Below are 24705 nucleotides of genomic sequence, written 5' to 3' on the forward strand. Positions count from 1 at the left end.
TGTGTCTCTGCCTCTCTTTCTGTGTCTCTCGTGAATAAATATATAAAATCTAAAAAAAAAAAAAAAGAAAAGAAAAGAAATTCTGAAAAAAAAAAGTGACCCCCAGAAAGACTGCTAAGCACATAACCAAAGAAAGGTTTAAAATCATTGAAGTAATTAATGGGATCCTGGCAAATATCCACTTAATACAAACCAAGGAAGTAAAGAAGGAAGAAGGACCTGAGAGCTACAGAACAATCAGCGAAGTGGCAGGTGTCAGCACGGCGGAGTCCTGGGCCTCGGTGGGGGGCACAGCAAGGCCCCGCTCCTTGCAAGGCCATCGGCCGCACGTGACATCCCAGGAAGCGGGGCACCGGGCTCCCACAGCGGCCCTGGGTCTCAGCTTCCGGCGCTTGCCCGTGCTTTTTGCTTTTCCGCTGCAGCCACACGGCCCTGGCCCTCAGAGTTGAATTCGCCTCCAGCAGCGGCGCCAGTGCACTCACGGCCTTCCCGAGCCCGCGCCACGCTCCCACGCTCCAGCTCGGGCGCCTCCCTCTCGTGGAAGCAATTCCTTTCTGTCACTGTCCGATCTGACTTCGTCCCTTACTGACTTGTCCTTTACGCTCCCAGAGCTTCAGCAAGGACCTGACGGTCGGCCCGGGTCACAGGTCAGGGGGCGCCCTGCCTCCGAGGCTGCACCCACTAGCTCACCCACTAGCTGCGCGGCCTCGGTGTCTCCCGCGGCCTGAGGGTGCGTCGGGAAGACCGGGGCTGTGCGGGAGCCAGAGGAGGCTGCGGCGCACACCCACGCTACAGTCACAGGCTTAGGGAGACCTCTCCGTGCGCCTGGCACTCTCCGTAAGTCACTTCATTTACTCTCGAAACAACCCTGACGCAGGTACTGCTATTACGCCCCCCCATTTTACAGACGTGCACACCGAGGCGGTGACCTCTCCCGCCCGCCCCGCTGCTGGGACCTGGTCCCCTCTGGTCCCTGCATGGATTTTCCCCTAGGCTCAGCGGGGATGGCTAGCGGCACCTGTGCCCCCGTGGCCTGTACGGACTCGCGGGCACGACTGCGCTCCCGAGCACAGCGCTGAGGCCTCACAGGCCAAGCACCGATTCCCGGCGGCGCGAAGCTGCCCGCAACCGCGTGGGCAGGAGTCCGGTCCGGGACCGGCCGGGGGCTTCGACCCGCGCCTGCGCAGACTCCGAGGACGGGGGGCGGGGCCTGTGGGGCGTAGGCGGGGGGGGCCGCGCAGACTCCATGCGCGAGGGGCGGGACTCGCTTGAGGGCGGGGCTGTCAGGCGGTGTCGGCGTCTGCGCAGACTTCGAGGACGAGAGGCGGGGCCGTCCGCGCGGGGGCGGGGCCTCCGGGCGGGACGTCCGCGCAGACTCGGTGGGCGAGAGGCGGTGCCGCCTGAGGGGGGCGGGGCTTCCGGGCGCGGCCGGCGTCTGCGCAGACTCAGTGGACGAGAGGCGGGGCCGTCGGCCGTGGGGCGGGGCCTCCGAGCGGGGCCGGCGTCCGCGGGAGCGGGGCTTCCGGGCGGGGCCGGCGTTCGCGCAGACTCGGCGGACGGGAGACGGGGCCGCCTGCGCGGGGCGGGGCTTCCGGGGGGGCCGGCATCCGCGCAGACTCCGTGGACGGGAGGCGGGGCCGCCTGCGCGGGGCGGGGCTTCCGGGGGGGCCGGCGTCCGCGCAGACTCCGTGGGCGGGAGGCGGGGCCGCCTGCGCGGGGGCGGGCGCCGCGGCGGCGGCGGGGCTGACGTGGAGGGTCCGGGTTAGCGGGCGCGGCGGGCTGCGGGATTGGGGAGCGACGGGCCGTGCCGGGCCCTCGGGCCCGAAGCGGCGGCGGCGGCGGTATAAAGCCGGCGACGGGGAGCATGTAATGTCGGAATGCGGAGGCCGCGGCGGCGGCGGCGGCAGCAGCAGCAGCAGCAGCGACGACGCCGAGGACGAGGGTGGCGGCGGCGGCGGCGGCCCCGCGGGCTCCGGCTCCTTCAGCCCGGCGCCGGCCGCAGCGTCCTCGGCGGGCCGGCTCCGCCGCGGGCTGCGCGGCGCCTCCCTCATGGCGCGCCGGCGGCCCGAGCTGCTCTGCGGGGCGGTGGCGCTCGGCTGCGCGCTGCTCGTCGCCCTCAAGTTCACCTGCAGGTAGGCGGCCCGCAGCCCCGGGGCCCCGGCCGACGGCGCAGGGCCAGCTCGGGGCGCGCAGGGTGCGGGCTTGGAGCGGCTTCACCTGGAGCGGCGGGCCCGACCCCGACCCGGCCCCGGCCCCGGCCCCGGCCCCGGCCCCGGCCGGTGCTGCTCGGGGAGCGCCCAGCTTAAGTGGGCCAGGTTCTGGGCTGCTCCTCACCTGCTGGGGCCTCTCGGGGGGGCGGCGCACCTGTCACTTCAGCCCAGGCCGTGGGCCCCTCCTTTAACACCCGTCTGATGACTTACACTGTGAGAGGCCGGGACCCCTTGGAGAATGCGTGTGCATTCTTCGGTCTAACGATTATCCGTCCACACGCGCTGTGCGGGAGCACTCGTCCAGGTGGGCGCTGAGGATGAAAACCGCACTCCCCCTTCCCCTGGGCCCTAAAAGAGCTTCCTGCAATTTCCCGGGGCTTCTGTAAGTGCTGTGCGGGGAATCGGGAGGCATGAGGGTGGGCCAGAGGGGGAAGTGTCCGAGGTGGAAGGAGCAACAAGTGTCCTTACACTAGACGAGGCTGGTGCTTCTGGAACCGAGAAGGCCTGGGCAGGCTGGACCACAGTGAACAGGACGAAATGAAGGTTACTGTGCCTGCTTTTTTGGGGGGTGGGGTGGGGTAGGGGTGGGGGAGGTACAAAAATTATTTTTTTAAAAGATTTTATTAATTTGAGAGAGAGAGAGGCAAAGACACAGGCAGAGGGAGAAGCATGCAGGGAGCCCAACGTGGGACTCGATCCCGGGTCTTCAGGATCACGCCCTGGGCTGAAGGCGGCGCTAAACCGCGGAGCCCCCCCAGGCTGCCCCAAAATTTACTTTAAATTTCAGGAGTACTTTTGATCTCCCAAGTCCTCTATCTCCTGGGTCTCCAGTGTGTAAGTGTCCCCATTGCAGCCGACTGGCACATTAGCCAGGAGGAAGATTTCAACTTGGAACGTTTTTATCGACTGTGTTAAGCATAGTAGGTGGCCGTGTTGTCAGAGAGGTGTCAGAGGTTTGGGAATTTTAGTAGAAAGGGAAGAAATGATGGAGCTTTTGCCAAGTGCCGGGTGGGATCCTACCAGCAGGGGAGAGAGGCTGTTCTAGCCATTGCAGAGTGTTGCAAAGTACCTGCTAAATGCTGGTAGGATACAGCCCTACCTATGACAACCAGAAATGTCTCCATACAGTGCCAAGTGCCCCCCAGGGGGCAAAACTGTTTGCTTGAGAACTGTAGCTTACATCAGTGCATTTATTCATTATCTGAGAGCCTGGTATGGACCATTTAAAAGTCCTCTTGGGGCACCTGGGTGGCTTGGTTGGCCTCCTTCAGCTCAGGTCATGATCCTGGGGTCCTGGGATCAGGCCCCACATGCATAGGGCTCCCTGCATAGCAGGAAATCTGCATCTCCCTCTCCACCACCCCCACTTGTGCGCGCGCTCTCTCTCTCTGTCAAATAAATAAAATCTTAAAAAACAAAACAAAACTCCGTCCCCAGTAAAGTCTGGATATACTCTATCCTTCCAGTTTATAGATGGAGTTGAGCTTTGGTCATGTTGCAAACCTTGCCCCAATTACACCCACCTATTAAGTGGCTGAGCTGGAATTTGGATCCTTTACCGTCAGGTACTAGGCTCTTAACCTTGCTGTATCACGTGCTGCACAAAGGAAAAGATATGAAGTCTTTTACAACGTGGGATTGCAAAGTGTCTTTGGGTTCAAATTAGGAAGGGAGGTTTCCCCACCTCCGGGGGTGGCGAGTTTACAGACTTATGCTTGTTCATCTATAGAAATGGTGCTTTAGTGTTTGTCCTGAAAGAACATGACTCTAAAAAGCTAAGAAAGTCCTTTGAGATTTGGGGAAGAAGGGAGAGTGTAAATCCAGTTATTGGAGCACATAGAGCAAGATCCCTACCTGCTACAGAATAGGTGTGAGTCAGTGAAGGGCTGCTTGCCTGTCCAACTTCTTTCTATGCCATTGGCAAATCTGGACCATCTTTCAATAGACTGAGATTGATTTTTTAGAGTCTTGTTTGATTGAATGGTGTCATGATACTGTTATATACTCAAACATTTCTGGTCCCTGTTCTATTTTAAGATTTTTTGCATTAACGAGGACAGAAGCTTATAAGAAAGTTGGATTTAATTTTTTTTTTTAAATTAATAGTTCCAGGCCTAAATAAGTGAAGCCCTCTTCAGTGTTGGTTGCTTAGCTGAGTTCAAACTAGATAATATATATATTAAAAAAAAAAAAAGTTGATATGGGTTGGAAACATAATGGTCTATTCTTGGGCACCATTTTCATCTTTATTTTACCTGCCTTTCTCTGCATTGAGTCTCCTTGACTTCATCCTACTCACTTTCCTTTCACCCTGATTTTGGAGGGAAATAGTTGTGTGTCTGTCTGTGTCTATATATGTGTGTGTGCATATATTCGTTTTGCTTTATTGCATTTTGTGGTTTCAAAGTTGCTTCAGATCCTCTTCAGAAGGAGTTATGTAGGGTGTGCATTTCCCTAAAAAAATCGGGAGTTGCAGCTGCTCCTTTCTGCTTGAAGCCAGCTCTTGAGTTTTTTTTTTTTTTTTTTTTTTGTACCTGACACTGAGCCTTCAAAGCTGCAGAAAACCTTTGATCTAGGTATAGTTTCTCAAAAACATGTAGCAAGTGTAAGAGTTAAATGGAAACTTGTGAATGTTTCTGGTGGAGCAGAGGCAGATGTTTCTCTTCCCTGGTTAATGTTTGCTTTTCCATGGGCCACGTATTTTATCTGGCTGGTGACTTTAGGAACTGCTCTGAACATGCTGAACAGAAACACTAAGTGGATTATTATCCTTTGTTTGGCTGTCACAGACCTACATTTTCACTCAGATTGTGTTATTTAACACTTAACATGCAGTTTGACTAGTATAAGAAGAATCTCAAAGGGGATTTTGGAGCTTTTGATAATGTGTCATGCAGGGCATTCCTCATCTCTTTGCACGGCTTCCTGTCATTCAGGTCTTGGCTTAAAAGATCCCATCACATCACCCTGTTAAATTCTCTATATAGCAGTGATCCTTTTGTGGGTTTTTGTTTGTTGAATACATGTTTGGTGGTTTGCCTTTTGTCTTCCTTGAGAACACTATCCTGCTTGCTGCTGTAGCCTTGATGCCTGTGGTACAGTTTCTGAAGCATAGTAACATTTGCTCAGTGAACATTTTTTGAATTATTTTGCAACTGACTAAGTTTTTCAGGTTATGGAGAAAGGGTTAAAGCGCTAGTTTGAGTGAATAAGTAGGAGATTTGCTCTTTTAATACTGCTACTTTATGATGTTAATGTTTTGGTTAAAATAGGGAAGTAATATATTTAAACCTGCCTTAATGCAAGAAGCTAACACCTTCTAGATGCAGAGGAGGGTGTGGGATTCTTTCCCTTATCTTAGAGGAGGTTGGGTCTCAGGTGTTTACATTTTCCTTTTTGGTTCTAAATACCCATTTGTCTGCTTGGTCATCTCAGAGCTGACAGCACTTTCCTTCTTGTTCTTCTTTCCTGCTACTTTGCTGTTTTCTGAGAAGCCAGATTATTAAGTTTGTTTGAACACGTATGTGTACTTAGAACATATGATGTGGTCCTTACGATCATCCCTAGTAAAGCAAATGGGCCCCTGACACTTTGATTCTGAGTCTTTTTAATAATGTATATCTGTGTGGGTTTCTATTTGGTTTTGCATATGTTCAGATGAGGTAGGAAGGTAGATTTGTTCATTTCACAAATTACCGAACTTCAGAGGACCAGGAACCATATCTAACCAGCGAAGAAGATAGATAGGGTCCTTGCCCTCAGGGAGTTAATGTTGTGGTAAATAGATAATTGGCAAGATAAGTAAGTTACGGATTGTGGTGAGGGTTAGAAAGGCAACCCACAGGGAGCTGAGAGAAAAAATGAAGCCTCTCTCCTACTTCAGGTAGAGTTGTCAGAGGAGGAGACACACCAGCCGAGATGTTTTTCTCATCAGCTTCATGGTGGTATATTTTACAGGCGGTAAAATCACACATTTTCCATGTATAGGTTGATGACTTTAATTTTTTTTTTTTTTTTTTTATGATAGTCACAGAGAGAGAGAGAGAGAGAGAGAGAGGCAGAGACATAGGCAGAGGGAGAAGCAGGCTCCATGCACCGGGAGCCCAATGTGAGATTCGATCCCGAGTCTCCAGGATCGCGCCCTGGGCCAAAGGCAGGCGCTAAACCGCTGCGCCACCCAGGGATCCCAGGTTGATGACTTTATTTTTTTTATTTATTTTTTTTTTCAGGTTGATGACTTTAGATAAATTTAACCACCTTCATCCTTTCAGTTAAGATAGAGAATATTGTCTTCTCCCCAGAAAATTTCCTCGGTGGCCCCTGCAGACAGTGTCGCTGCCCCACTCCTCACTCTAGACAACCACTCACTATTTTGTTACAGATTGGTTTTGTTTGTTTTGGAATTTTATATAAATGCGTTCACGTTATACCTATTCTTTAGTTTCTGACTTCTTCGGTATGAGTATTTTGAGACTCATGCAGTTATAGTATGTGTCCATTCATGTATTGTTGAGTAACGTTTAATTGTAAGAATATACCCTCTGCTCATTTTTTCACTTAATAAGCTACTCCAGCTTCCTTATGCATACTGGTTTATATTTTCCCATCCTTGTGCTTCCATCCTGTCTCTTTATGTTTAAAATGTCTCCTTGGGGTGTGTGGGTGGCTCAGGTGGTTAAGTGTTTGCTTTTTCTCAGGTCATGATCTCCTGGTCCTGGGATCAAACCCTGCATCAGGCTCCCCTCTCAGTGGGGAGTCTGCTTCTCCCTCTGCCTCTCCCCTCCACTCCTATGCTTTCTCTCTCTCAAATGAATAAATCTTTTTAAAAATGTCTCTTTTAGACAGCATATGATAGGTCTTGCTTTGTTATCCAGTCTAGCATTCTCTTCCTCTTAATTTGGTGGCTTAGTCCTTTTATATTTAATGTAATGATTGATATTGTTGGGTGTAATTATGTCTTCTGGCTATTTTCCATTTGTACCTTCAGAGTTTTGTTCTTTGGCCCTTTTCTGCTTTTTGGATTAATTGAATATTTTCCAGGGTCTCTTTTTATTCTATTGTTTCTCGGCCAAACCACCAAAATGGTTTTATGCCATGTTAGTGCAGATGTGTGAACAGCTCAGGGTGTTCATTAAGCTCCTTTCACCTGGTGGGATGCAGCCTCAGCCAAGATATTTTTTCTTGATGGGAAAAATAGTGGCAGCTCTATGACTTCAGACGACTTGTTCACTCTTTTTCTGTCTTCTCTTGATCTCTCCCTTTTGGGAATTTCAGGTATTCAAGAAGCCTGTTTTCCAGTTAAAATGGGCTGTTATTTTGTTCATCTTTACTAACCTTTGGATCATGATATTGTTAACTCAAAAATAAAAGTTATTTTACCAGAAGAATGGGTTCATTCAGGAATAGTAACATTGCAATCCAGGATGTGTAAACTATGGCAAACTGTAGGCAAGCCCCATAGACAAAGGAGACCAACATTGTAGAACATTATTTTATAGAGAAGGAGGAAAATGGGAGGGATTGTTGTGAAGAAAGTCCATTGAAGAGAAGCAAGAGTTTAGGGGAATGACAGTTTTTCATTGGCTGATTGCTGGAGTAGTCCTTCATTTTGTAGGAGTTACATCTTTTCCTGTTGGGGGTGGTAATTCTTTTCTTGTTGGGAGTCTGTAATTAATCATTTTCCCTATAATTGACAGAGAGTGGTGCTGGTGCCCCCTTCTGGCCTCCAACTCCATTTTGGTGGCTTCCCCATACATACCTGGAGAAATAAATCTACCTTATTTATTACTTTTGCCTGAATGCCTTGGATAAGAATTGGCCAACTCCAGCTAATAAACTTAATGATTTCTCAGAGTTGAGTCAATAGTAAGAATTTCCTGTAGAAATCTTACTAGTGGTGGTTGTGAGAGCTCTCTTCCCCTTAGGTCTGAGCAAGCTCCCTGGTTGTTCTGAAGCCCTGGAAATCAATGGCTCCTTGGAGAGCCAGGCAGCAGAGAGATGAGGGTGGAGTGTTTTCAGTGTGGGAGGCAAGAATATGGATTATTAAAAGACATCCTTCTCCTCTGCTCTCTGCTGCCTTCCCACCCCACACCTGGGGAGATAGTATTAGAGAGTCTTTTTCAATGTATTATTCATGTCTTGCATTTTCTCAGCTAAATATTGCCTTAGCACAGCATATTTTTTACTCCAGAGCAATGTTTTGGGAACTCCCATTTTCTTATTCAAGAGATTTCTCTTTCAAGCTTCATTCTCCCTCCACATAAAGCTGTTGTTTTTTTTTTTTTTTTAATTTTTTTATTTATTTATGATAGTCACACACAGAGAGAGAGAGAGAGAGAGAGGCAGAGACACAAGCAGAGGGAGAAGCAGGCTCCATGCACCGGGAGCCCGACATGGGACTCGATCCCGGGTCTCCAGGATCGCGCCCTGGGCCAAAGGCAGGCGCCAAACCGCTGCGCCACCCAGGGATCCCCAAAGCTGTTGTTAAAAGAAGATAAACTTAGTAGTCTTCTTTGTGTTTGCTCTTTTTTAGTCGAGCAAAAGATGTGATAATACCAGCAAAGCCACCTGTCAGCTTTTTCTCCTCGAGGTCTCCGGTTCTTGACCTCTTCCAGGGCCAGCTGGACTACGCAGAGCATGTTCGCCGGGACTCAGAGGTAGTGCTGCTGTTCTTCTACGCTCCATGGTGTGGACAGTCCATTGCCGCCAGGTCAGAGATTGAGCAAGCAGCGAGTCAGCTTTCAGACCAGGTAATGCTGACATTCGGCCTGCACATCGATGACTGTCAGCCCTATGTGCAGGGCTGTTTGTTTCTAGAGAGACACCTTACCCCAGCTGGCTGACTGAACCAGGGTGAAGGCCAGGAGTCTTAGTTTATAAATTTTAAAGCCTTCTATAAAGAAACAGGGTTTCTGATGGTGAAGGTCATCATTGGTTAGAGGCAGGAGAGGAAACAGATTCTGTGTTTCCTCGTGAAGCAGGTCAGTGTTCATTTCAGGGTGCTATGCTGTTTTCAGTGCTGAAAAGCCTAGTTGAATATCCATTTGATATTTGTTGATGAGTTATTTTCTTTTTCTTTTTTTTTAATAGTCACATTATTTAAGAGAGAGAACATGTGCAGGAGCATCAGGTTGAGGTGGGTAGGGAAGGTTAGATAGAGAATGTTAAGCAGGCTCCATGCCTGGCGCAGTGCCCAGTACAGGGCTGGATGTTACCACTGTGAGATTGTGGCCTGATTTGAAATCAAGAGTCAGACTAAGCCAACCAGGCACTCTGCTCATTAGTTATTTTCTGTAAGATAGATTTACATGTCATGACTGCAGTGTAATAGGTTGACCTTTTAAAAATATTTGGACCAGATCTATATGCAACAAATACTTAATGAAGACTACCTTTGTGCTAGACCAGAGGGATGAATATATGGGCAAATGAGTCATCTGGATGGCTGTGGTTTTCAACCCAGTAGATCTCAGTTGCCTTTTATAAACAAATATTTTATGGTGTGCCTTTTACTGTCCTGAAAAGGAATTCATAGATGATAAAAATCCTCTACACATGTAATTGCAAGCATCAATCCAGTACACTAATTATATCATAAAGGTGGATGAGACAAAAGTAGTGTCTAATCAGGTCATGTGTGTTTCAGTATGTAAATGCTCAGGCACAGTAAGTCCTGGTCCCTTTATGTAGAACTACTGGGGGTGGACAGTTAGAAATGCGGACTGGTAAAGGTATGTTGTGTTAGAGACTCAGGTACCATGAGAACACTGCTCTCGGTAAGAGCCAGGCCCCGTGCTATTTGAATTTTCTTTTTTTTAAAATTTTATTTTATTAATGATAGGCACACAGTGAGAGAGAGAGAGAGAGAGGCAGAGACATAGGCAGAGGGAGAAGCAGGCTCCATACACCGGGAGCCCGATGTGGGATTCGATCCCGGGTCTCCAGGATCGCGCCCTGGGTCAAAGGCAGGCGCTAAACCGCTGTGCCACCCAGGGATCCCCTGAATTTTCTTAAATGGTGAACAGCTCTTGGTAAAGGCTGGAGCAAAACAAAATATTTTCTGCCTTGGATTTACATAGGAATTTCCTTCTCAAGAAATTTGGTGAATACAAAAACCATGCTTTGGATTCACATATAAAATAGAATTAGGTCCTGGACTTGAATAATAACAGACAGGTTTTCCCCTAGTTTCCTTTTCGACAGGACATTTCATACTGCTCTGGGGTGCTGCTGATAACTCTTCCCTGTGCAAAACAGTTTCGAGCATTGTGGGCTATCTCCCGCAGCCCTGGCCCACCACATGCCCTGTAGCTTCCCAGTTACCACAACAAGCAAAAAGAGTGTCCCGCAGATTTCTAAGAGGCTGCTGCCGAGAATCACTGATGTGAGGTAACTTATGCAGACAGCCTAGTTCCAGAAGTTTCTTTGGAACTCTGGGTTGTTTTTTTCTTAGAAACAATGTTATAAATGCTGATGAAGCTTTCTGCCCAACCTAGTAAAGCCTTTGGAACCATTATATATCCCTGAGTGTGGTGCAAAGTACTGTTTAAATCTAGCTCTTCATTAGAACTCTTTGCTGCCTATGATATTGGTTCTAAGGGGGTTGTGATTTTGTGTTCTGACTTTGGACCCATAGAATCGATCAATTCCCTGTGCTGTCTTTACTCCCCACCCCCTTTAAAAATGGCTGAGAATAGGGGCACCAGGTTGGCTCAGTTGGTAAAGCATGTGACTCTTGATTTCACGGTCGTGGGTTCATGCTCCACATTGGGCAGTAGAGCTAACTTAAAAAAATAAAAAGGCCAATAATAACCAAACTGGCAGACACAGGGAGGAAGCAGGATTTCTTTTTCTTTCTTTCTTTTTTTTTTTTTTTAAAGATTTTATTTATTTATTCATGAGAGACAGAGAGACAGAGAGAGGTAAAGACACAGGCAGAGGAAGAAGCAGGCTCCATGCAGGGAGCCCAATGTGGGACTTAATCCCGGGACTCCAGGATCATGCCCTGGGCCAAAGACAGGCGGCTAAACCACTGAGCCACCCAGGGATCCCCCGGAAGCAGGATTTCTAATGGAGCACTGGGAGGCAAGCGATATGTTAGCATAAAAGAAGTCACCACTTCATTCCCTGGGCATTCCCCAAATTGTCTGACTTAAGAGAACGTGTGGGGATCAAGGGGAGGGAGTCGGCTGTGTTTTAGAGCAGGGGCCAGTTAACAACTGAAGCAGCTGTGTCCTTCCAAGTGATTATAAGAGTGGCCTTCTGGTATGCCAGGCCCTGTGCTGTGTCTCATGACAGCTCTGTACGCTTGTGCCAACATCCCTGTTCTTGGAAGCAGGATCTCAGACTGGAGTGGTTGGCTAAAGAGCACATAAGTGGTGTAGGTTATAATGCCATCCACACCTAATGGGTGCTGCTTTTTTCAAATTTTTTTCCCAGCTCCTTCCAAATTGAGAGCTTATTATTCTGTGTTCTTACTAGGGAGAAGGAGGTTGCTTATTTTTAGAAACAGGCAAAAATCTTTTGAGCCACATTGCTTTAGTAAAATTAGCAAACATGGTAGATTGTGCCCTATTTTTGAGTAAAAAATGAGATGTCACCTGAAGTAAAGATACTGTTGTTTTTCTTTCTTATAAGTGGACTCTAAAAAGAGCTCTAAAGAGCTCCCACTGGGATCCCTGGGTGGCGCAGCGGTTTGGCGCCTGCCTTTGGCCCAGGGCACGATCCTGGAGACTCGGGATCGAATCCCACATCGGGCTCCCGGTGCATGGAGCCTGCTTCTCCCTCTGCCTGTGTCTCTGCCTCTCTCTCTCTCTCTCTGTGACTATCATAAATAAATAATAATAAAAAAATAAATAAAAAATAAAGAGCTCCCACTAAGTTTTGAGCAATATTGCTGTTTATGAAGTATAAGGAAGGCCTCAGAAAGTGACTTTTCATTTGTAGTCCTCATATTTTTGTAATATTATTATGAAAAATTCTTCATATAGCAAAAGGTGATGGGATTTTATATATGCTTGCCACTTAAATTTTGTTACTAATATTTTATTTTGCTTTCTTTATCATGTATTTATTCCTCTTACTATTCTTGTAGTCAGTGGTTTTCTTTTACCTAGAGGAAGTTACTCCCCAGGGGACCTTTGGCAGCGTTTGGAACTCTTTCTGGTGATCACTGCTTGAGAGGGGAAGCTGCTGGCATGTAGTGTGTAGAGGCCAGGAATACTGCTAAACACTACATCCAGTGTGTAGGACTGTTCCTCACAACACAAACAAACATATAGTAAGCCTCAATAACAGTGAAAGGCCAAAATAGCAGTAGTACCAAAGTTGGGAAACTCTGCTCTAATCTGTTAACCCGTCATCCTGTTTTTGGTACATTTCAAAGTAGATTGGAGATATAGGGACACTTCTCCTTATGTTCACATCTACCTATAAATCTATATTTAATTTGTATTTTTTCTGCTTAATACTACATTTTAGAGTGTAGCTTTAACCGTCTTACTCTTACGAGTTTTTAATATAGTTGTTAAAAATGGTCCTTTGATATTTGCGATGTTTTATTTGCAGATAATATTTTCTTTTCCCTTCTCCCGTTGTCAGTTTGACTATCAAAAGACCTATCCTTCCATTGAATTTTATTGTAGTCATGCTTAGTAAAAGCTCAGTGGTGCTCGTTCGCTTTAGAAATCAAAGTAAATCATTTCCCTCTTGAACCAGACTGTAAAATAATAATAAATTACTAGAATCCTAGCTAGACACCACAGATGAGAGTCATTTTTTAATTGCAGTGGTAGATGATGACCCTCTTTGAATACTGGAAATAACTTTTTTCTCACTTTCTGTTTCAGAGAGGAATAGTTTCATTTCTATAATTTTATCTTTAAAATCTTGGTAATTTTTCAGTTGTTATTCATTGTCATTTGAAACCTTTTTTGGCTCTGCAGGTGTTGTTTGTGGCAATTAACTGTTGGTGGAACCAGGGGAAATGCAGAAAACAGAAGCACTTCTTTTATTTCCCTGTGATATATCTGTATCATCGGAGGTAAGAACTTTGAACTAGTTTTCTTTTTTTTTTTTTTTTTTTAGTTTTCTAATTCCAGTTAAGTACTAAAGTGAATTATTTTTCTTTTTAAAAGTATTAGATATTTATTGTAAGAAATTGAGAAAATACAGTTAAGCAAAAGTAAATAAATGAATCTGGATGTTTTATCAGCCATACATAATCATTATGTGGGTTTTGTTGTTGTTTTAAAGAATTCTATTTATTTACTTATGAGAGACAGAGAGAAGCAGAGACACAGGCAGAGGGAGAAGCAGGCTCCCTGTGGGGAGCTCGATGCGGGACTTGATCCTAGGACCCTGGAATCATGACCTGAGCCCAAGGCAGATGCTCAACCACTGAGCCACCTGGGTGTCCCTCATTATATGTTTTTTGTTTCTTTTCTTAAAGTTTTATTTATTCACAAGAGAGACAGAGAGAGAGAGAGAAGCAGGCTCCATATAGGGAGCCCCATGTGGGACTCGATCCTGCAACTCCAGGATTACACCCTGGGCTGAAGGCTCAACTGCTGAGCCACCCAGGCGTTCCTCATTATGTGTTTTGATTTACATCCTCTGACTATACGTAGCCAGTCTCTCTTTATTTATTTTTTTTTCTCTCTTTATTTTTTTAATTAAAAAAGGGATCATGTGGTAGTAGTATTTCCTAAAGTGCTGCTTCTTGCTTGTGTGAACATGTTTTCATACCATCACATTGTCTATTGCATTGTTTTGATCATGCCAGCTGTTCATTGTGTAGGTGTACATTTCAGGAATTCTAGAGTATTTTATTGTATAAAAATACACAAAGATCCTTATTCTGTTACCTGGCAACATACATAGGAGGAAGTCTTAGCACCTTTTCATCTGAGAAGAAAATTACTTCTAGTCCACAGTCCTGTTCCCATATCCTGAAATCCAAAGAACTTTGAAAACCTTGAGAGGTTTTCATAAATTTTGTTCCCAAATCCATTGTCCCCAAATGTCTAGCCTGAAGTAACAAGAGGCTGCCTTTAGTCTTTATCCCATGTAAAGAGCCAGTTCATTTATTTATTTATTTATTTTTTTGGAGCCAGTTTATTATGCTGCAGAAATATTGGTGTTTGATTTTGGAATACTGCCCAAACCTTGCCGTGAGTGTTAAGTAATATCTAAAATCAGACTTGAAGAATTTTGAAGACTTTGGATTCTTACTTTGTCTAATGTAGTTGGGTTGAAGTTTATTAATGAAGGTAAAGTGGGAAAAGGATGTTTCATTAGTAAGAGCTTAACTTTTTATGCTTTCTTTTTCCCCCTCCCTCTAAAACTCCTAAGCTTTAGTCAGTGGGGATTTATAAGAAACATCAAACCGTCATTTGTGGATTATTTGTCACGTTCCATCACACCTCATGTTTCTAACATAAAATATTTTGTGGCATGTAGTATTGTTTCTCAGGACCTGTTAAATAATATTTGAGCAAAAATGTATGTTCTTTCCCTATGTCCACCTTCAGAATTTCTTGCAGATACAAGAATACTTCCCAGTGTAAAATGTTACATTTGAAGATGCTAAAGCTCTCCGCGCTGTAATAGGATAAATAAGCTTGCCCTGTGAAGGTCCCTTCTTTTCTTTTCTTTTCTTTTCTTTTCTTTTCTTTTCTTTTCTTTTCTTTTCTTTCTTTTTTTTTTTTTTGAAATAGACAATATTTGGAGTTAGGAAATAGGGCACAGGTACCTAGTGAGGCATATAGGCCTTGTAACTACAATTATACATCACCAGGCCAGCTACCTACCCAGAGGCGGGCTTAACTTTGACGTGATATTAAAATCAGGAAAGTTCCCTTGAATTGAGTGCAGAATATCTTTTTGGGTTATATGGCTGTGCAGTATATTGTCTTATACTGCTTGTTTTCTTAGATTTATAGAAAAATTGGAAGGGCAGGCAAGGAACTTTAGCAACCTCTAGTCTAACCTTCTCATTTTACCAATAAAGAATTTGAGGTTAGTTCTCTCCCTGAAGTGCTTGCCCCTCATATTTACCTGTTAAGGGCTAAGATAGCCTTTTCATATCCTATTTAAGAATCTTCAGGTCCTCTCTGTTGTACATAACACAGTGAATGAATGTGTTTCTTCAACTAAGCTCTCTTGGGACCATTCAGTAGTGTCGAGGTTCTCTTGGTTAATAGTGCTTGCAAAGGTGGTTCCCTCAGCTTCATCACCAGGCAGACAGACCATTGCTGTTGTATGTTTTTGTTGTTGCTGTGTTTGTAATGGCTTATCTACTAGTGGCTCCTTAGAGAAATTAATAGACTTCTGTTTTGCTTTTAAGTAGATTCCTTTTTTTTTTGCACGTATTGATACCACTCACTAAGAAAGTTTATAAAAAATTCTGAAGCAGGGAATAGTTTCTTATAACTTTCTGTACAAGACTCAGAGGCCCTGGATCAGCGTGTCCTGTCTCATGACTGTGGTGTGTTGGTAAAATGTGTTCTACACCCTGCATTCTGAGATCTTTTCAGCTTTTACAAGTCACTGGAATCCTTATAATGACACTCCAGGAGCCTGTTTGCCTGAGCAGATGACATTTCCAGATTCGTTGGCTCCTTTTTGTTGAACAAAATATGTTATCAAATGATTTTTTGATTTCTTCCTTTGAATTAAAAGTTGTTTAATGGCTGATGGAGTTGGTGGTGGTGGTAATTTTTAAACTTAGAGAAGTCTTGAATTGATAGAATTGTTGACTCTTTGAGTTGTGCATGTAGAATGCTATTTTTACTTTTTTCATTACTAACATTCTTTTGTCTGACATCATGTTTTCAGTACACCCTGAAGAATTGTGTTTATCTCATCCCATTATATGTGTGTGTGTTCATTTATATAACCACATAGTGTTGGGATCACAGCATTTATGTAACTCTTTACTGTGCTCTTTTTATTGTTGCTATTAACAGCAAGCTTAATGTCAATTTCTATTTAGACAAAAGAATGATTTTGGAGTTACTGAATTTCACCTTACTCCCCTATCCTGCCACATACCATTCAGTTATATTTAAGCAATGTTTGCATTGTGCAAGATTGTAGAAAGCCATGTGAGGATTCTGATTAGCTTAGGAGGATAACTGAATGTTGGTATTATTTCTTACCAATACTAAATCAATTTCCTCTGCATCCCTAAGTGCAACTGGCAGGGAAAATAAGATCATTTTTACAGGTTCCTAACTTTGTCCCTTTACATAATCTTTTTTTGTTGTTGTTGTTGTTGCAGTAAAGCTTTGAATAGGTTTCAGATTATTTAGTGATACTTTGTGTGAGTGCCTATGGGAATACATAATAAGTACATTTTAGTAGGCCAAGCGCCAGTTGGTCAGCTTGTTTTTTATTTCAGAGTGATGTGTAAAAGGAAAGTGTCCTTCCCCCAAACGTTAAATTATGTATAGTTAAGATCCTGAAATCCTCTAGCATTTGGTCAGTTTCCAGGATCACCTTTCTGTTTGGTTTTGCTTTTTAAAGAAATATTATGAGAATTTTTTTTCCCCAGAGGCTAGCATGAATGTTCTTTGGTGGAAATTCAGTTTGCAGTTGAATTAAGCTCATAGAAAAGTAGTGGCTGCTTGTACACGAAATGCTTATTCTAAATTGGCCCTCTATTCACCTCCCAGGACACAGAAGGCTACTTACCTATGAAGCAGTCAGGATCATTTTGTGGTGTTGATGATTTCAGTTATACGTTACAGGTTTAATGCATGGTGTATTATTTTTATTTTTTTATTTTTATTTTTTTGGTACTAGTTTTGGACCAATCGAATACAAAGGCCCCATGAGTGCTGTTTACATTGAGAAGTTTGTCCGCCGGGTGATGAAACCACTTCTCTACATCCCATCTCAATCAGAATTACTAGATTTTCTCTCAAACTACGAGGTACCTGTCTTTCATATCTCCTCCCATCCCCAAGGTTTCACCGGGTTGTGTTGGATTGTTTATATTAGAAGGGTTTTTATACCTCCTGATTTGCAGCAATGAAAAGACCACATTATAGATAAGCCCCAATTAAATGCTTTTTGAGATACACAATCGTAGGGATGGTTTGGCCAAGTGAGTTTTAAGAGAATAGGATACTTGTAAAACCTTGTGAATTTTTTGTTTGGGAATTTCCAGCAGACTTTTAGTTTCTCTTACAATGAACTCAGCATGTAAAAATTAACTTATGATTTCTGTGCATCTGCAAATCTCTAAACATTTTATTTGATACTTTATGGCATGTTACTATGGAATACCTGGTTTTACTTGTCAGCTGTAGTTTGGCTTTTAAAGAAACTGGGAATACGTGCCTTTCTATTTTATAAAGTGCATAACGCTTTCAAGGTCTTAACAAAGTTTCCTAACATGGCTTCTCTGCTGCTTTGACATCGCCAGCTTCATCCCCTGATAAATTATATTTATAGGATCTTCAGTTTGTGTTCAGGACTGCTTATAATTGAAAAGCCAGTATAAAGCTCAAAGTAATCTTAAATAAATTATAAGAATAGTTCCACAAAAAAGTTGATCGGAGCAAGTGTAAATCCTACTTGGGTACAGTAAGTAAAAATGCTACTTAGATACAGGACAGTAGGTATCTGAAGAGAAACCCTGTGAATCCAGACTTAGTAATTATGACTGGGTTGGATTTTACCTTTTGCGTTGGAGAGATTTTATGCACATTGGACATGAATTTCTTTCACTGGGATATCATTTACAGCTTTTCAGTCATGTTAGAAGCACTGTTTATGTATTAACTATGTGTAGATTCTCTAAGTAGAAGTGTTAATATCTATAGTTATTCTGCTTCTGAGTTCTTGGATGTGCATTAGAGTGAATGTGTTCTTACTCTTAGGTGGAGACAGTATAGACTTCTGTGCCCTTCATGGACGTGTCTCTTGTTCTGCTGGGACAAGTTGGTGGGTGGGAACCACCCTGGGTGCCTGGGCTTGGTCCTTTTGGCAGCACTAACTACTTCTGTGACTTGGGGTGGGTCACTCACCTGCCAGGCATCAGAGGTCTGAAACTGGGTATTTAACTCTTAGGTGCAGTAATTGTGTGATAAGTGGGTTTTCATGTAGATTTGTAATAGATGATAGAGTCATGGAGGCAGTACAGCGAAACGGTAAAGAATCAGGACTTAGGCACTGAGCTCTGACCACTTTGTGGCCTACGGGCTACTTAAGCTCTTTAAGTCTCCATGCCTTCATCTATAAACAGAGATTAAATAATTGAGACATGAAATGCCTACTTGGATCCCAGTAAATGAAAACTTACCCATAGAAATAACATCATGGGAATATCCTGGATATTTAGCGCTATGGAGGGAACTCGACATGCATAAAGCTTGCTGGAACTCCCTACTTACATAAGAAATGTTTTGTTTGTTTTGTAATTAAGATGATAAAAAATGACCTGCAGGGACAAAGAGGTCTTCCTTCAGGTATGCTCTGTAGAGACTTTTGTGGAACACTGTGCCTAATTTTGCTTGAAACTTTGTTTTTTCTTTACATTTTCACTCAGTTTCTTCTAAAAGTAAAGGGAGAAATGGCAGAGAAGCCATTGATACATGATACATCAATAAATACATGTATGATACATCAATAAATAGTATATGATATTTGTTTACCCTTTCAAAGGAAAGTATAGAAAAAATTGAGATCATTTAGCTTTGTAACAAGAGCACCAAGAGGCAACTTAATTATTATTTTCAGCCCTGTTGGAGATTTGTATCCCAAGAGCTTTGAGCTATGTCTTAGCAGGGGTTACGTGATCAGGTGTAGACCTTAGGTAGGATTCTAGAGGCCCGAGTTTTAGCCCTGACATTAGCAAATCTCTGACTTCTGAGTTTGACATAGATTTCTCATCTCTGAAGTAAGGGAATTGACTCACAAAATCCCTCCTGACTGTTTTGGCTTCGGTGAAATTTAAAGGTTAGAAAGAGGCAGGCAGAAAAAGGTTCATCAGTTATTGGTTGGGAAAGATTTTTTGAGACAATGCCTTTGAACATCCGTATCAGAGCTCTTTTCTGATTTTGTGTTGTTCATTGCCTCTGTAGCATCTCTATGATTGGTTGGACCTGTAGGAGAGAGGCAAGTTCCCCTGTATGACGGGGCAGCAAGGCAGGTTCCTTACCTTAGCCTCCGTTCTCTGACTCTGCTTGTCAGCAGTGCTTTCAGAGATGATGCTCCAGGTTACACACTCAGTTCACATCAGACACTCTGATGTGCTGGAGACATTACTCAAGGTTGTGGTTTGGTGGCCCACTGGGTTAGAATGATGTACAACAGTGATTAGACTGCCTTTAAAATAGGACCAAGAAGGTGTTGCGAAGATGGGACCTTATATGGCCTCTGTTGGCCTTTAGAATGCTTCCTCCTGAAGTGGTAGATAGCTTTTATCATGTTAGTATCATCTTTCACTAGGCTTCTTTTCACTAAGATGAAATTGGTTGGCAAGAGACATATTTGATTAATGGTGAAAGAACTCAGGAGTCAAGCCCAGCATGGCACTTGTGAAACCATTTATCTTGTGAGACATACTAACTCTGCCTAGATGTGGTCTCAGTTTCATGCACACCCTTTGTGAGATAACATAACGGCAAAATTCGAGATCCAGAAATGAAAAAATGAAACCACCGCCTTGGCTTCCAGAGTTGAATAAAGATGAGAAGTAAAGGAATTTTTGGAGGCTCCACTCTACAGCACAGTATGCTTCTGGACATTTCTTCTGAATTAAGGTTTCCCAATCTCAGCATTATTGACATTTGGAGTCAGGTAGTTCTGTGGGGGGTGGGAGCTCTCCCATGCTTTGCAGAGTAGTATTCTTGGCTTCCACCTGCTGGATACTGATAGTGCTCCCTTCCCCCCTTAGCTGTGACGACCAAAAATAGCCAGGCATTGCCTAATGTCCCCTAGGGGGACATAATTGCCTCAGTTGAGAACCTCTGTTGTAAATTACTGTTTTCCCAACTAAGGCCTTAGGATGATGCTTTGCAGGTACTAGTCCAAGCATCTTTTTTTCATGTAGCATGCAGAATGCCAAAGTCTAATTGTTGCAAGCTTATCTGCTTACCACAGAGGCAGAGACAATATGAAAATTCAGCTGTGCCTTGACTGGAAAATTCTGGAGCATTATCTGTGGGGTAGAGACAGGAATGCGTAGTATTGTCATGAGTAACGCTGTCCCTGATGTTCAGCCTTATACTCAAACTGTTACTGCCCCTTCCCCCAAAATGTGCTTCCTAAATATGTTAAGGATCTTGCTCATTTAAAGAACTTTTACTATGAAAAATACTTTTTTTTTTTTTAAGATTTTATTTATTCATGAGAGACACAGACAGAGGCAGAGCCACAGATAGAGGGAGGAGAAGCAGGCTCCATACAGGAGCCTGATGCGGGACTCAATCCCTGAACCTGGGATTACATCCTGATCCGAAGGCAGACGCTCGACCACTGAGCCACCCAGGCGTCTCTGAAAAATACTACTTTTAATCAAGAGCCTTATCTTCTAATTTATATTTTTTATAAGGAGGCATTTCAGTATCAAGTGTGTTTAACTATACCAGAATTAGGCTAAGATAATTATTTAATGTTTTTGTGGCACTTCTGAGGTCTGTTAGAATAGCAGTGCTTTTTGCTTATGTCTCTAGGTGTGTTTGTGACATCTTGTAGGAATGCATTTGATAATTGTCCTCTCATTAAAAAAATTATATTGATTAATTAGAAGTTCATTTGTTTCTAATCCAGATATTTGTGAGCAGTTTGGACCATCATAAAATTGTGCCATTAGTGTTTATTACTTGGGAAGTGATGGTATTCTGAAATTAACAACTTTCAACATCCACTATTATTTCATTATGTATATCCTGACCATATATGTATATGCTTATGTTGCTGTTACAAAGGGAAATGCTCTAATTGTATCTTGGTTTGAATTTTTCTAAGCCCTGCATATGAATCCTTCCAAAAGCCTCTTTCAGATGATTTGATATTGAATTACCTAAAACAGTAGAAGTTTTTTTTTTTTTTTTTTAAAGATTTTATTTATTTATTCATGAGAGACACAGAGAGAGAAAGAGAGAGAGGCAGAGACACGGGCAGAGGGAGAAACAGGCTCCATGCAGGGAGCCCGATGTGGGACTCGATCCTGGGACTCCAGGATCACACCCAGGCTGCAGGCATTGCTAAACTGCTGCACCAGCGGGGCTGCCCAACAGTAGAAGTTTTTAACCAGTGGAGAGCATTGCCTTTGACTTTGATGTCTCAAACCTGCCCAAATCAGTTTGCTTGTCATTAACCCTAATTCTCTGTGTGTAGAATATGACACTGAGCCCAGGTGCAATTTTTAGGAAAATAAATTTGCCTTTGATTTATTGAACATCACAGAAAGATATTGAAGGGTGAATATTATGAACATTTGTTTCTGTAAATTCCAAAATACTTTACTCATTATTAGCCAACAAAGAATGTGCAAACTATGCCCTGGTAAAGTGTCCTCTGGTTTTCACGTGCTTTTGCTTCCCATCTTCCTAATAGCCATGTGAGATAGAAATGATAGGTCCTTCTGAACAGATTCAGAAAGTGGTAAAATTGGGGGACCAGGGCTTCTGGCTCCCACATTCTTCCTTGATCCAAAGCAATGTTTTAAGGTCTTGGAGTTGAAATGTCACTGTGGATCTAGGAGTTAAAACTTTGGATATTTAACTATTTTATGTCATTTTTCAGCCTTTCTCCTTCAGGATAGACAAATTTTGAAGGTTTGGCTTCTTAATTTGACTATGATTTTTTTTCCCCTTCATTTTTAGGAATGGTTTTTAAGAATAAATAGTGATTGAGGATGGGGCCATGGGTGTTGACCTGCTGTTAAAGCAGCAGGGTTTCATCATTTCCTGTGTTTTTTTTTTTTTCCTTATAGAAGAATTATAATTGATAAATGAGAATAGAAAATCACCATTGGAATAGCAGAATAATAATTGATGCAGGCAGGATTCACCTGTGGATACTAAAAGTATTGATACAAATTTAAACAGACACAAGATATTTTCAGATTCTCAAAGTATCTTCCTCCAAATATTTATTAATCACACAGACTTTATTAAGTCTACAGTGGAAACACTGGCATACACCTCTTTAACCAGATGATCAAAATTAGCATCATAAGTCACGAGTATCAATATCCTTTACCTCCTGACTCCATGCATTGAGAAGAGTACATCACCTTTGTAGCATCCTTCCCAAGAATGCATAATACTGATCTAATCATGAGAACACATCTGACAAACACAAATAAAAGGATATTCTACATACATATCCACCAGTACCTTCTAAATATGTGAAAGTCATGAAAGATAAAATGATCAGGTAGAGGAGACCAAGGAGACATGACAACTAAGCATACTGTGGGATCCTGGATTTGATCCTGAAACAAGATCAGTTGAAGAACTAGAGAAATCTGAGTAAAATATGTAGTCTAATTACTAGTATTATGCCAAGGTTCATTTCTTAGCTTTGATAAGCATATGATGATTCTGTATGTTGATACCCAATCAATAAAAAAAAAAAGCTTAGGGAATGTCTGGGTGGCTCAGCGGTTGAGCATCTGCCTTTGGCTCAGGGCGTGATCCCGGAATCCTGAGATCGAGTCCCACATCGGGTTCTTGAATGGAGCCTGCTTCTCCCTCTGCCTGTGTCTCTGCCCCCCCCCCCTCATGAATGAATAAATAAAATCTTAAAAAAAAATAGCTTAGAAAAGTGAGCCAATGAGAAAATACAAAATAAGATAGTAGAAACAAATCCAAATATCAGCAGAGATAGCTGATTGAACTGACTTCCTTTCAAAAAAAGAGAAGGATATTCAGCTTGGGGAATAAATCTAGCCTTATGCTGTTTCCAAAGAGACACACACCTACCATATAAGCCTTTAAAAGGTTGAAAGTAAAAGAATACAAGAGATATTAAGCAAATATCCCCAAATAAAGCTAAAATATCTATACTAATTTTATGCCAAAGAAAGAATTAGTAGAGATTAAAAAGGGAGTGTTACAACTTAATAAAGGATTCAACGTAAGAAGACCAGTTATTCAAAACTTGTGGTAACTTATAAAATATCTTAAAAATTACATACATGCACACATTCACATGCACATAAAACATACCAGAACCACAGAGAGAAATAGATCCCTCACCACCATTATGGGAGATCACCATTTCCTGTTATTGATTGGGTGTTCTGTGTATGATAATCACAATATTGAGGCAGGGGAGGGTCTCAATTTTTCTTCTCAGATATGCACTAAAATCATACCCGTGATTTAGGGCACCTGGTTGGCTCAGTCAGTAAAACATGCAAATTTTTTTTTTTTTTAAGATTTTATTTATTTATTCATTCAAGAGAGACACACACACGCACACACAGAGAGAGAGAGAGAAAGAGAGAGAGAGAGAGAAGCAGAGACACAGGCAGAGGGAGAAGCAGGCTCTACGGAGGGAACCCAACGTAGGACTCGATTCCAGGTCTCCAGGATCACACCCTGGGCTGAAGGCGGCGCTAAACCGCTGAGCCATCCGGGCTGCCCAAAACATGCAACTCTTGATCTCAGGAGTAAGATCATGTAAACCCCATGTTGGGTGTAGAGATTCTGTCAGAATGTATAAATAGATACAATCATACCTGCCTTATAAATAACGAATGCAACTAAAAGCTGTAAACCTGCCAGTGGATACTGCAGATGGAGAAGATGACCATGAAGTCCTCTCGTTGCAAATCATGTTAAGAAATTCTATGTCCTTCATTCCCTCCAGCTGTAGAATCCCTCTTCCTTGAGGGTTCTCCCTGCCTACTTAAGATACAGACAGGAAAGTCTAGTTTATTAGTCGTCAACATAGACAAACATATGCCAGGGTCATTTTTATTTTGGAATGTCAAGTGGACAGGGACTAGGATTCAGTAATGGTAATGTCACTGGCAAAGTCACTGTTTCTATGTATGGCTCTTCTAATTTTAGTAGTTTTTAGACATTATTTGATTTGGGTATCAGTAGCTTCTACATCAATCTTTTTTATTTTTTAAAGCACTTGACAGAATCATCTGATTTGTGCTTTGTAATCTACCCACGAAACGCCAACAGTGTTCTTTAGAATGCTTACTTTGTATTTGCAGCTAAAATAGTTTCTAATTCTTTTCATGAATTTTCTATAATTTATCCACTTAAGATCAGTGATTTAGCATACATCCATTCATTTATTCTTAGCAGTTTTGGCAAACCACATTTTAAATTTCAGTGGGATTGGGAAGAATCTTGGGAATCTTTGGAAGGGAAAGCAGGGTGTTATGAAAATTCAAACCTGAGTCTTTTGGAGAAAAACCTAGCAGAATGCCTGTACCTGCTGTTATCCTTCTGCTTGTTAGTAAAAATCTACTCTGACGTTGAGCGCATAAGTAGATCCTGCCTCTGTCAATTCA

General features: G+C 43.0%; 1 protein-coding gene across 4 annotated transcripts in view; it reads left to right on the plus strand.

Moving 5' to 3' along the window:
- The first annotated feature begins 373 nt into the window (after positions 1-373).
- Positions 374-24705, plus strand: part of TXNDC11 (thioredoxin domain containing 11) — a 64934-nt gene continuing 40602 nt past the window's right edge. Inside the window, exons 1-4 of one of the 4 annotated variants that reach the window (XM_072753842.1) lie at positions 560-837; positions 8743-8959; positions 13154-13251; positions 17016-17145. In XM_072753842.1, coding sequence (XP_072609943.1) covers positions 17044-17145 — 102 coding nt within the window. In that variant the 5' untranslated portion in view covers positions 560-837; positions 8743-8959; positions 13154-13251; positions 17016-17043. Of the gene's footprint in view, positions 838-1751; positions 2133-8742; positions 8960-13153; positions 13252-17015; positions 17146-24705 lie in introns of those variants that run through there. The other 3 variants (XM_072753841.1, XM_072753844.1, XM_072753843.1) reach the window with 3 other exon arrangements.

This window comes from Vulpes vulpes, chromosome 3 (genome assembly GCF_048418805.1).
Source record: "Vulpes vulpes isolate BD-2025 chromosome 3, VulVul3, whole genome shotgun sequence".
NCBI lineage: Eukaryota > Metazoa > Chordata > Mammalia > Carnivora > Canidae > Vulpes > Vulpes vulpes.